Below are 13,451 nucleotides of genomic sequence, written 5' to 3' on the forward strand. Positions count from 1 at the left end.
ATTGTACAATACGAAATGACTTGAAAAAACTAAATTACTAATTATGCAATAAAAAATTTGTGAGGCTGACTAATATTTTATGATCAAAACTCCATAAACTAAAATTATCATATATCGTATTCTTTGCAATAAAAAAAAAACCTCGCTTTTAATTTTTAAGTAAAAAAATTACCATTTTTTTTCAAAAAATGTAAGGAAGAAAAGTTGATTTTTATCACGAGAAAGTGGCTGCCGATATTTACCCAAAAAAACGTTTAGTTACTATGCTCAGCACCATTATTTTCTGTACTGATCCAAATCTGATTGGATCCGTCTGAGACAGGCTTAAAAAAGGCTTTCTTCAACCGACATTAGTACCGATTTCATTCGATCCATACCCACACCAGAGTTTACACCTAAAGCGTACTCCATACGCAATTACGCACCGCCTACGGGTTTTCTTGATAATGACAAAATTATAAATTCCGCCCATACGCAATTAAGCAATTACTCCCGCCAAGTGCCAACTGCCGTCCGCAAGCCAGATTTAAAAATCGTTACGTTCCCTCTTTCACTCTCTACTCCAAGAACAAGAACCAGAACATCGACGTCTCTGGAAGGTCCCGCTGAGCGCATCATCGTCCTCCCCCTTTCCCCTCGAGAATCAGAGACGATCTGAGATTCTCGGTCCATTCGAAGCCCTAATCTCGCCGTCTGCCGACTCTCGTCGCCGTTCCCGCGAGGCTTCTGCTTCCCTTCCGCTCCCCTCTCCACGCTCAGAGCTCGGCGATGATCGTCGAATCGAGGCGATTCGTCTGGAGATCTCCTGCGTTGTACGCGAGTTCTAAGCTGCGGAGCTGCGTGGTGTACTTCTTCTTGCGAAAGGAACCCGACCGGACGGAGGATTCCTGGGAATGTGCAGAGAGGGAGGACGATCGCGTCCCGTTTGATCTCAACATCTTCGTCGTTCTCTCTGGGTTCGCCTTCTGAGCGTACACGAGCCCGCTTATGAGTTTAGCTGCGTTTGCCTGCCTTTTTCTTTCGATTTTCATTTTTTCTTACTCCGGTTTTGGTTTTTGTGGATCTAGTGTGCGATGGTTTTGATCTCAGCGTGGTTTCTTGCTCGTTGAGGCAGGAAGATACGGGCACGCATGAGATTGGTGCCAAGTTGAGGCAGGAGAACGCGGGGACGCGTGAGATTGGTGCAGCGGAGTGCCGTAGCGGAGTGCCAGACGGTGTATCTCTCAGAGTAAGACGGTTTGATCGTTTGCTATTTTCTTTTTTCCCGATCCATTTGTTTTTAGCATACGCACCGCCAAACGATTTTCTTGATTTTAGTCAAATTCGTGTAGGAAATTCATGATCTACTGTGTCGATCTTCTTTTCGAATGATTTGTACTCAAGCGAGGTTGTTTCCATTGGTGAATTGTAGGGTTCTTTGTGTTTTAAATTTTGCATGTTCTCTTCAAAGAAGTTCTGGGTTAAGTGATGTATGTGTTGTCTGTGAAGTTGACACGCTTTTGTAAATTCATTTAGCTGTTAAAATAGTCTTGGATGCTTTCTTGTTTGTCGATTCTAACCCTTCAAAATATTTATCTGACCAGGAAGTTCCTTCGTGAGGTTTATGATGGGCAGCTATTTAATCAATTTGAAGAAGGGTGTGGATTTGCCTGCCATGGATCCTTAGGTCGGTTCCTTTTCTCCTTTGTCTTTATTGACTCATTTTGTTGAATCTGAGTTTGCTGCCTAATGGATTTGGAGAATGTAGACTGGTCTAAAATCTTTTCCATCTTTCTTTTATGTTGAAACTGATTTTGAGTTGACCAATATGATTGCGTTAGTAATTTGAGTGAATATTGGATGAGAAGTGTTAAAACTGTTGTGAAACCCGATTTTCCTGACAAACTAGACAGTGCGCCCTTCTAGTTAACCTGGGTCAACATCTGCATTTTGATATCCTAAACAAATAGAATTATCTACCACAATGCACATTAACACCTACTCGGTCTTTGGACATAGAAAATCACTTTGGATGGAGTGATAGAAGATGAAAAGGAATCTTTGCCATCTAGGGTAACTTCAGTAAGGCACTTAGACACCTTTGCATGGTCATGAAGATGAGATGCTCGTTTCTTTTTATCATGGCCTCATGTGGAGTTTGTATATATATGTATATATGTGTATGTATGCATGTATGTATGTATGTGCCATTATCTTTATTATCTTTTTTGTATTTTTGTCTGAATCCTTGTTTGGTGTGGTTAGCTAGCCCTAGGCATTTTAGCCATCTGAGATTGAAATATGGGTTTGTAAATTCTGGTTCATCTCTTGATCATTAGAGAGAAATAAGCCATTAACACTGTTTGGGTGAGGCTTTTTGGTCACAGTCTTTTTGACCAATTTATATGGACGTTCTGGGTGGCTCTGGGCTATATAATGTTTTTCTCAAGAAAATGCTATCATGTGAAAATAGTTTCTAACAAATGCATTTGTTACACTCATTGGCAGTTCCAGTAATGTTCCATTTTGAAAATAATGCCACTTACTGATACAAAATTTCCAGGAACAAGCGATCTTTATGCAGTCATACAATATGACAACCAGGTTGTGAAATGCATGCTGAAATGGTCGTAAGTTTCACACTATTCCTTCTTAGCACTAGTTGGTATGTCAGTAAAACTCAAAATTAGTTTCCTTTTTGAATTAGAATTTTCTGGGTTCTGCAGAATTGCTTATTCACATGCATGCTATTGGAATCTTTTGATTCAATCTATGTTTAACATGATTTTATTGGGTTGTTTATAGTTTACCCTTGCCTCTTAAGCTTGATTTTCTTAAACAGGAAAGCTTATCAGTTTTTTTTCTGAAAATTTTGGTCATTGGAGATCAAATTCTCTACCTAGGGTTTAACACATCATTGTCTAACTTCATTTTATTACACTATTATGAGTGCCTTTATCAAATGTTCTATTTATCTATACTAAGAATGATATTTATTGGATTGAATGTGATATCATGATCAGTAAAACTGCTATCAGCTGAAGGGTCCAGCTTGGCCATCAAAAGAAAAAAGGGGCACAGTTTCCATTAAAAAAGTGGTACACTTGTGATTTGCACCCAACATCACAAATAAATCATGTTAGTCTTTACCATTCTCATGGTATTATCTGTTATAATAGTGTCTGGCGCATGTCCATTTGACAAGCCTGATTGAGAAAGCAAATCAAAGTACCTTTTATCTGGTAGCTTTACGTGCAAGAGTGTGTAGCCTTAAGGCTTGATCAGTCTGAATGGGCTCTGTGATTGACCTGCTCTAAACCAGGTTATACGTTATCATTTTGATTGCATGGTTAGTGGTTGCTGAGTTGTTTGATTATGTCTGAGATGCCAGTCATTATGTGCAGAGAATATATTTCTGCCTGCTATGAGAATACACATGCTTGGGCATTTCCAAGAAACTGAAGTTGTATGAGCGTGTAAAATACGCAGCTCATGACAGTTAAGTTTACTTCTTTGTTAAAAAGAAGGTGCTTTTTCCTGATTTATATGTTGTGCATTTTATCAAGGATTGGTTGCTGCCAAAGTATCAAATTTCAAATATAATGCAAGTTGATCTTATGCACAGAGCAAAACATACATAATACCACATACCATGCACGTACGCCAGCTACAACTCATGCTCCAGGGTCATGCAGGTCTTCTTTAGTTGCCCTTGACTATCTGCACAGTATCCCAATCCCAATTCTAGTAAAGCCTGTGCATGATGTAGGAAGTTTTTGTTTGTCAGAGAGGCAGGGATTTGTGTAGATTAGATATTTTCAAGCCCCATATATGGACTACTTGGAGTAGAAGAATATTATGTAGTTGTTTTTAACGATAGGTATCTATTGATCAAATATTTTCTAGCCCGATATAAAGACAATTTGGAGTTGAAGAATATCATATCATTACGGTTAATGATTGTTATGGGTCAGAAGTGATGGAGGCAAGGCGGATGGTTAAACTGAAATTCTTAGTTTTCTAAAGAAATTATTGGAAATGTTAGCAATACACTTTACTACACTGAATCTAAAAGGGCTGCAATTTGATTTTGACTGTTGTTTAGTATTTCTAAGAATACTAATTGTGTTTTCTTTGCCCCTCATCCAACAAGTACTTTTATAAGTAGTACAACTATACAATTATGGGGTAAAAAAAGAAAACTACCCATGAGATACAAAACTATGTCGGTGTGTACACTGTGTTGTGTTCAATTAGAACATGCGCGAAAGTGCGAATGACACAATATGATGTTCAACAACAACTATGTTGGTGATAGCCATTTTTAAAGATTTATCGTACAAAATGAGAAAAATAACCCATGTGGGTATTAACCATACCTTAATTTTGATGCGATCATTTTCAACAAGTACTTTTATTGATGGCTGGTATGCGAAAAGTAATAAATAGCAAGTCTATACATTGGTGGGGTAAAAACGCAAAACTACCCCCGAACTGAAAAATGATGCTGATGTTTATTTGATGCTCAATTAGTTATTGTCCTTAACACTTTATCTATATAATGTTTTGTGGGTTTTCACTAAACTTTAATTATCATTAGCAATAGCGGTTCTCTTGTCTCCAACAAGGACTATACGATGGTTGCAGTAAAAAGACAAAAGTACTCCTGAATTTGATTTATATGTTGATGTATACATGGTGTTGTGGCCAATAAGAACAAGTTTTAAATGTGGATGACATGATATAATGTTAAGCTACAATTCCGTGGTTGATGGATATTGTTAGAGATCGACATGATGAAATGAGAGAAATTGGAAAGCTACACGTTGACAGGGTAAGAAGACAAACCTATCCCCGGTATAACAAGTACTTTTAACAAGGCAACAATTATTGGGTGACGTCATGTTCAACAAGATAAAGCGTAAAAGTGTGAATGATGGGAATTGATGTTCGAGAACAAATATTTTGGTGATGGCTGTTGTTCGTGATTGACTGGGCGAAACGAGAGAAATAAGGTATCTACATGAAGGCAGGGTAGTAAGACAAACGTAGCCCTGTGTCAGAAAACAATGATAGGGTATTCATGATGTCATCTTCAACAAGACAAAATGTGAAATTGTGTAACAAGACACAATGTGAAATTGTGTATGACAAGACAATGTTCTCGTAGTTATAATCAATGAAACTCTGACAACATAATACGTGGGTTTTGAGCATATTTTAATTTGGTAATGCAAATTGAGTTGGGATTTTCGACTCCAACAAGTACTTTTATTATAAGTTGCATGAGAAAAGGGTCTGCGAAAAAATTAAATACAATGACTACAGAGTTTTAGGGTAGGAAGACAAAACTACCCCTGAAATAAATATGTATTTTGATGCATAGATGGTGTCGTGTTCAACAAGATGGTCTGGAAGTGTGAATCACAAGATAAGATGTTCAATAACTAGTACTCTCGTGATAACTACAATAAGAGCTTGTACATATGAAATAAGAAAAATAAGATAGCTACACGATGACTAGGTAGAAAGACAAACATACCCTTTCGTGAGAAAACAACAAGACATTCATAATGTCATCTTGAACAAGATGAAATATGACACTGAGTGACTAGCTACCATGTTCATTTAGTTATTGTTCTAAAAACTTTAACTATATAATATTTGTGGATGTTCACTAAACTTTAATTATTATTAGCGAATCTAGTCGGTCTCTCATCTCCAACAAGGACTATACGATGGTCAGGGTAACAAGACAACACTACCCCTGAATTTGATTTCTATGTCGATGTATACATGGTGTTGTGGTCAACAAGAACAAGTTTGAAAATGTGGATGACACAATATGATATTAACCAACAAGAACATTGGTGGTGTAGAAAGACAAACCTACCCTTATGGTCATGGTGTAAAAAGACTTACCCATCGTTACATGAACAAATAACAAGTCCTTAGTGCCGTCTTCAACGAGATGAAATATGAAAATGTGTGGCAAGATACGATGTTTAATTACTTATTATGGTTGTAACTCCATCTAAACGATGTTTGTGGGTTTTTACCAAATTTTAATTATCATTAGCGAATTAAGCGGATCTATTGTCTCCAACAAGGACTTTACGATAGTGAAGGTAAAAAGACAAAAGTACCCCTCAAATAGATATCTATTTCGATGTATACAACACATTATGGTCAACAAGAACAAGTTTGAAAATGTGGATGACACGATGTGATGTTAAGCAAAGCGTATGTTGGTGATGAATATTGTTAGAGATTGATCAGATGAAATGGGCGAAATTGGAAAAGTATACGGTGGTAGGGTAAAAAGACAAACCTATCCCTGTATGACATATCAATAAGAAAATTATTCATAATTCCATGTACAACAAGATGAAATGTGGAAGTGTCATTGACAAGGTACGATGTTCAGTTACCTATAACTTGAAACTCTAACAATATAATGCATGTGGGTATCCACCATACTTTAATTTTGATGCAATCGTTTCCAACGAGTGCTTTTATTGATGGCTAGTATGCGAAAAAACATGCATAAAGTAATAAATAACAAGTCTACACATCGGTGAGGCACAAAACCACCCCCGAACTTAAAAAGGATGTTGATGTTTACATGGCGCCATGTTCAACAATATAAAGCGTAAAAGTGTGAAAGATAGGAGATGATGTTCGAGAACAAGTATTTTGGTGATTGCTGTTGTTGGTGATGTCATCTTCAGCAAGACGGAATGTGAAAGAGTCTGTGATAAGACACGATGTTCTGTTGACTGAATGTAAAATTGTGTGTGACAAGACACAATGTTCTTTATTTATAAACAATGAAATGCTAACATAACCGATGTGGGTATTCACCATACTTTAATTTTGATGCGATCGTTTCCAACGAGTACTTTTATTGATGTCTAGTATGCGAAAAACATGCGAAAAGTAATAAATAGCAAGTCTACACATCAGTGTGATTAAAACAGAAAACTACCCCAGAACTAAAAAACGATGCTGGTTTACATGACACCATGTTCAACAAGGTAAAGCTTAAAAGTATGAATGATAGGAGATGATGTTCGAGAATAAGTATTTTGGTGATGGCGATTGATCCGGCGAAATGAGAGAAATAAGGTGGCTACACAATGTCGGGGTAGAAAGACGTGAGAAAACAACAAGACATTCATAATGCCTTCTTCAACAAGATGGATTATGAAACTGTGAGTGACAAGATACGATGTTCATTTAGTTATTGTCCTTGAAACTTTAACTATATAATGTTTGTAAGTTCACTAAACTTTAATTATCATTAGCGAACCTAGCCGATCTCTCGTCTCCGACAAGGACTATACGATGGTCTTGGTAAAAAGCGAAGCCTATGCCTGAATATGATTTCTATGTCGATGTATAGATGGTGTTGTTTTCAACAAGAACAAGTTTGAAAATGTCGATGACACAATATAATATTAACCAACAAGAACATTGGTGGTGTAGAAAGACAATCCTACCTTTATGGTGGTGGTGTAATAGACAAACCTATCATCACTTGAAAAAATAACAAGTCATTCATAGTGCCTTCTTCAACCAGATGGAATATGAAAATGTGTGACAAGATACGATGTTCAATTACTTATTATCCTTGTAAATCTAACTAAACGATGTTTGTGGTTATTCTCCAAATTCCAATTATCATTAAGGAACTAAGCGGGTCTATCGTCTCCAACAAGGACTTCACGTTAGTGAGGGTAAAAAGACAAAACTACCCCTCAAGTAGATATCTATTTTGATGTATACCAGGCATTACAGTCAACAAGATGTTTGAAAATGTGGATGACACGATATGATGTTAAGCAACACGTACGTTGGTGATGAATATTGTTAGAGATTGATCAGTTGAAATGAGAGAAATTGGAAAAGTACACGGTGGCAAGGTAAAAAGACAAACCTATCCATGTATGACAAAACAATAAGAAAGACATTCATAATCTCATGTACAACAAGATGAAATGTGGAAGTGTCATTGACAAGGTACGATGTTCAGTTACCTATAACCTTAAACTTTAACAATATAATGCATGTGGGTATTCACCATACTTTATTTCTGATGTTTTGGTTTCCACGAAGTACTTTTATTGATGGCTAATATGTAAAAGTGATAAATTGCATGTAAAACTCGCTTTAAAAAAAAAAAATTATTGGACCCGGGCCGGGTCCGGACCCGACCCGGGTCCGGACCCGACCCGGGCCCCTCTTCATTAGGGTTTTAATAACTCGACTCAGGAAGAGGATTTTAAATCCTCTTCCCGAGTGCCACCCCCACCCTTCCACCTTCGTTTTCGGAAGGATTGGGGAAACCCATCGGGGTTTCCCCATTCGTCGCCCCCCCTGAGGCTTTTAAAAGCACTGCAAGGGGGCGGGGGAAGGCACACAGCCCTTCGCCCCCCCTGTGCGTCTCCTTCTTCTCTGCGCACACCTCCAGAGCCGCCAACCACCTTGCCTCCTCTCCTTCCAGGTACGCCGTCTCCACCTTCTTCTCCTCCTCCCCCTCCCATCTCTCTCTGTCACCTCGCCATGACGCCGGCAGGCGGCGCACGGCCTCTGCCGCGCCCTCCCACCTCCCTCCTTACCCATTGGAGACCCGACAGGGGGCCTACAGGGCCCCTGTCGTCCCCTTCTCTCTTTTGGGGTGCGCCGGAGTGCCGGCAGGGGCCAATGGCCCTTGCAGACCCCCCTTCTCTTCTCCGTGAGAGATCGGGCGACCGACAGGAGGTCGGTCGTCCCCCTGTCACCCTCCCCTCTTCCTTGACCTGCGTAGGGGGGGTCGGCAGGACGCTGGTGGCTCCTGCCGCCCCGATCTCTCTCTCTCTCTCTCTCTCTTACCTTTCGGCAGGGGCCATCGGCCCCTGCCCCTCTTCTTTTAAAACTCGGCAGGGGTCGATGGCCCCTGCCCTCCTCCTCTTTTAAAGACCAGCAGGGGCCGATGGCCCCTGCCCTTTTTCTCCATGAACGACAGGGGCCATTGGCCCCTGCCTCCTCTTTGAAAGACGTAGGGGGGCCTTTGGCCCCTGCGCTCCCCTCTCTCTGCTCATTCCATTTCTGGTAGGGGCCGATGGCCCCTGCCCTTCCTTTAAAGCCAGTAGGAGCCTTCGGCTCCTGCCTCCCTTTTTGGAAACCCAGCAGGGGCCGATGGCCCCTGCCCCTCTCTTAGTCGTCTGGCAGGGGCCGATGGGCCCTGCCCTTCTTTAGATATCCGGCAGGGGCCGATGGCCCCTGCACTTGTTTCTTTTGGTAGCATGGGTCATTAGACCCTACCCCATTCCGTTTCAGGTCAGTAGGGACCGTTGATCCCTGCCTTGTTTTGCAGAGAAGCCGAGACCCCAGTCCTTTGTTGCCGTTTTTCCTATTCATTTAAATGCATACTAATAACGTACCTTTGCAATTTGCGCAATAGGTCCCATTCGTGCTCCGCGGCCCGACCCTCGTATTATCCTCACGCGTAGGCGTACGCAACTGCACGACATCCCAAGGTTGGGTAAAGTCGCACAAAGGGCAATTGATGAACGTAATTAAGTTGAAATAATTAAGATGTCGATGCTAGTTGTACTTAGATTTATATTGCTTTTGCGTGGCGTATTATTCTTGTCTGCATTGCGTATTATGATGTTTGTATGCTCATGGGTTGATGTACAATTTCATTCTTCGATTATTATTTTATGTAGTTGTTTATGAATTTGAGGTGTGATTTCGTACTTTTTGAAATACATATGCCCTTGTTTGCATGTATACATTTCTGCCTGCATATTTCCTTTGAGTGAGGTACGACTTCGTGTCTCATGTATTACTTATGACCTTATGTGTCTGCCTATCTAAGTGGTCAAGGTATGGTTTGGCACCTCGAGTGTTACTTAGGCGTTTTTCACTCGATGTGCGGCATCGCAAGTCGAGAGTTGTTTGTTGACATGTTATAACCTGCATATGCTCACATTTATGGTAAATACGTACTTACATAAATGAAGTCTTGTGCCTATCCTGATTCAGTTGTCTTCAAAACACTTGAAGTTGTACTTGTGCATTGCAATTCTTTAAAAGAGGGTTTCCTCCTGCGAACCCAGTGCTCTTCAAATGGCACAGCTTTTGCAAAGTTAAGTTTTAATCCTCGCAGGATTTCGAAGTTGCATTTGAGTCCTCCCAAGTCCGCACACTTGGGAGAAATGTTTTATAACCTTGATTCAAGTTGCGGCTCAATTTAAATAACCCCGATTGGGGCCAGGAGCCTGTGATCGAGTGAGGTTATGTTGAAGGACCCATTCTTCATTTATTAAACTTAGTGTCGCGTGTCGTGCGAATCATGTCGATATTAATATAAATTTTGGATGCAAGATTGATAGTGATGTGCCTTGTGTGAATTGTGGCTTTTAAGGATGAATCGTGCCAAATGAGCACTCCTTTATTCTTGGGATCATTATGAAGTTGTGTGTTCCTTTTGAGAAGCCCACACACCTCCCTGGTTCAGTATAGCGTACTTTTAGACATGCACAACATGTTAAGTACTTTGTTGATCACACGAGAGATCCGAGATGACATTGCATCATGAAATATGAAAAATGTTGTTGAAGTGAACTCAAGACTTATCTTGCCAGGCTGTGTTGTATTAATTCTTTTGCAGATAATATTTGTTGGGGTTTCTTTTGGTGGAACCATTACCCTTCCATCGTAGTCGTACTTTTGACAAGTACGACCATACTTTTTGACAAGTACGTCTTCTTACGTTGCGATGATTGGATGAGTAGGTTGTGGCAACCTCGATGAGTGCAAATAACAAAATGTTGTGATCACCTAAATACGTGATGTTTCCGCCTTCACCGGCAAGATACTCGAATTGGTCGAAAGGCCAGAGTATGTAGAATGGGTCTTCAGTTAACTACCCCTGATGTACTCATTCGAATCGCTGACTCCTGTCAGGAGAGAGGACGGGAAGGTACAAAACTTCAATGGACAGGCCATTAATGGCAGTTACGAGCAAAAGACTCGGCTTCCCCAGTCATCGGAGTTAGGGGAATGGGACTACCATAATTATCCTAGGTGGTAGCTCTCCATGTTTGGGATGCATCCATTGCTTATGCTGCTTTGGGGATTTCTCTCTTGGTCACCGACCGTCCCCTTAGGTGCGGACTCAGTCAGCTATCCGGGTTATCATAAAATACATAGCATAATAAACCCTCGGATCAGTCTAGGCTGTTTATAGAGTCGTGCCTTGTGCGTACCCGCTTGGCCAGTTAATATCGAAACATAATTTAAATCCGATCACACAATGTGTTCAGTTATGCACGTATAAAAGTTATAGGGTACAACAGGTTCAATACTTATGGAATTGTGTGTGTGGTTGATGAAGCATTGCATTTTGCTAGTTAACTTTCTTGTGCAGTGCTTTGCTTGTAATAGTTAGCCTACTTGTGCCAGTAAAATACTTGTAATAATTTTAGCATTGTGCTCATGACAGTTGCTCTGTGAATCTGTTGAACTTAAATTGCTATATAATTGTCTGTCTACTTGACATATTAAATTATTCTGCTTAATTATGTTCAATATTGTCATGTCTGTGCACCTACCAGTTTTTAGCGAAACTGACCCATTTTATAGATAGGTAATGGATAGGTAATACAGTTTGCGATGACACGATGGCATGATGAGGTCAAGATAGAGCTCTTTCCGTGACGTTTCGCTCCTGAGGACATGTTGGTAAATTTGGTATAAAGTGTGTTTCAAAATTTCTTTTTTATTAAACCGTGAGTTAATAAAACTGTTTTAGTAAGCTTCTTTTTTATTTCAACAAACGAATTCTCAATTATTGAAACTCCATTTCTAAACCATTTGATTTCAATGGTTGTGCGGGATTTGACAAAGGAAAGTTTACGCTGTAATGCGCTCAAGATCCATTGACTTGTGGTTTTAAAAATATCATTTTCCGCTGAAGTACTATTTAAACTCTGATTATTGTATGATTTCAAAGCTTTCTAAACTATTCTAAAAGTTACAAGTCCTGGATTTTTGGGGCGTTACATTGCAAGTGTACACACCGGTGGGGTAAAAACACAAAACTACACCCTAACTCAAAAAAGGATGCTCATGTTTATATGACGCCTTGTCCAACAAGATAAAGCGTAAAAGTGTGAATGATAGGAGATGATGTTCGAGAACAAGTATTTTCGTGATGACAAGAACAAGTTTGAAAATGTTGATGATACAATATAATATTAACCAACAAGAACATTGGTGGTGTGGAAAAACAATCCTACCCTTATGGTGGTGGTGTAAAAGACAAACCTATCATCACTTGAAAAAATAACAAGTCATTCATAGTTCCATCTTCAACCAGATGGAATATGAAAATGTGTGACAAGATACAATTTTCAATTACTTATTATCCTTCCAACTCTAACCAAATATTCTTTGTGGGTTTTCAACAAATTCTAATTATCATTAGCGAACTAAGCGAGTCTATCGTCTCCAACAAGGACTTCACAATAGTGAGGTTAAAAAGACAGAACTACCCCTCAAGTAGATATCTATTTCGATGTATACATGGCATTGTGGCCAACAAGAACAAGTTTTAAAATGTGGATGCCACGATATGATGTACAAATTAAGTACAAAACAACAAAATCAATAGCACTTACCGTGCGATGCAGATGTCGGATGGTCAAGAATCACTATTTTCCCTGTCGCTCTGATACCAAGTTGTACCGCCCAAAAAATCCAGGACTTGTAACTTTTTAGAATAGTTTAGAAAGCTTTGAAATCATACAATAATCAGAGTTTAAATAATACTTCAGCGGAAAATGATATTTTTAAAACCACAAGTCAATGGACCATGAGCGCATTACAGCGTAAACTTTCCTTTGTCAAATCCCTCACAACCATTGAAATCAAATGGTTTAGAAATGGAGTTTCAATAATTGAGAATTCGTTTGTTGAAACCAAGAAGAAGCTTACTAAAACAGTTTTATTAACTCACGGTTTAATAAAAGAGAAATTTTGAAACACACTTTATACCAAATTTACCAACATGTCCTCAGGAGCGAAACGTCAGGGAAAGAGCTCTATCTTGACCTCATCATGCCATCGTGCCATCGCAAACTGTATTACCTATCCATTACCTGCTCATAAAATGGGCCAGTTTCGCTAAAAACTGGTAGGTGCACAAACATGACAATATTGAACATAATTAAGCAGAATAATTTAATATGTCAAGTAGACAGACAATTATATAGCAATTTAAGTTCAACAGATTCACAGAGCAACTGTCATGAGCACAATGCTAAAATTATTACAAGTATTTTACTGGCACAAGTAGGCTAACTATTACAAGCAAAGCACTGCACAAGAAAGTTAACTAGCAAAATGCAATGCTTCATCAACCACACACACAATTCCATAAGTATTGAACCTGTTGTACCCTATAACTTTTATACGTGCAT

At 39.4% G+C, this 13,451-nt stretch overlaps 1 protein-coding gene across 1 annotated transcript in view; it reads left to right on the forward strand.

Annotated features, from left to right (window-relative positions):
* Positions 1 to 768: 768 nt before the first annotated feature.
* LOC149848324 (uncharacterized) overlaps positions 769 to 13,451 on the forward strand; it is a 205,873-nt gene continuing 193,190 nt past the window's right edge. The window contains exons 1-4 of the mRNA XM_090003992.1: positions 769 to 956; positions 1,090 to 1,228; positions 1,588 to 1,666; positions 2,543 to 2,609. Of these exons, the coding sequence (XP_089860118.1) occupies positions 769 to 956; positions 1,090 to 1,228; positions 1,588 to 1,666; positions 2,543 to 2,609 (473 nt within the window). The remainder of the gene's footprint in view (positions 957 to 1,089; positions 1,229 to 1,587; positions 1,667 to 2,542; positions 2,610 to 13,451) is intronic.

This window comes from Nuphar pumila, chromosome 1, assembly GCF_984573655.1.
Source record: "Nuphar pumila chromosome 1, dmNupPumi1.hap1.1, whole genome shotgun sequence".
Taxonomy (NCBI): domain Eukaryota; kingdom Viridiplantae; phylum Streptophyta; class Magnoliopsida; order Nymphaeales; family Nymphaeaceae; genus Nuphar; species Nuphar pumila.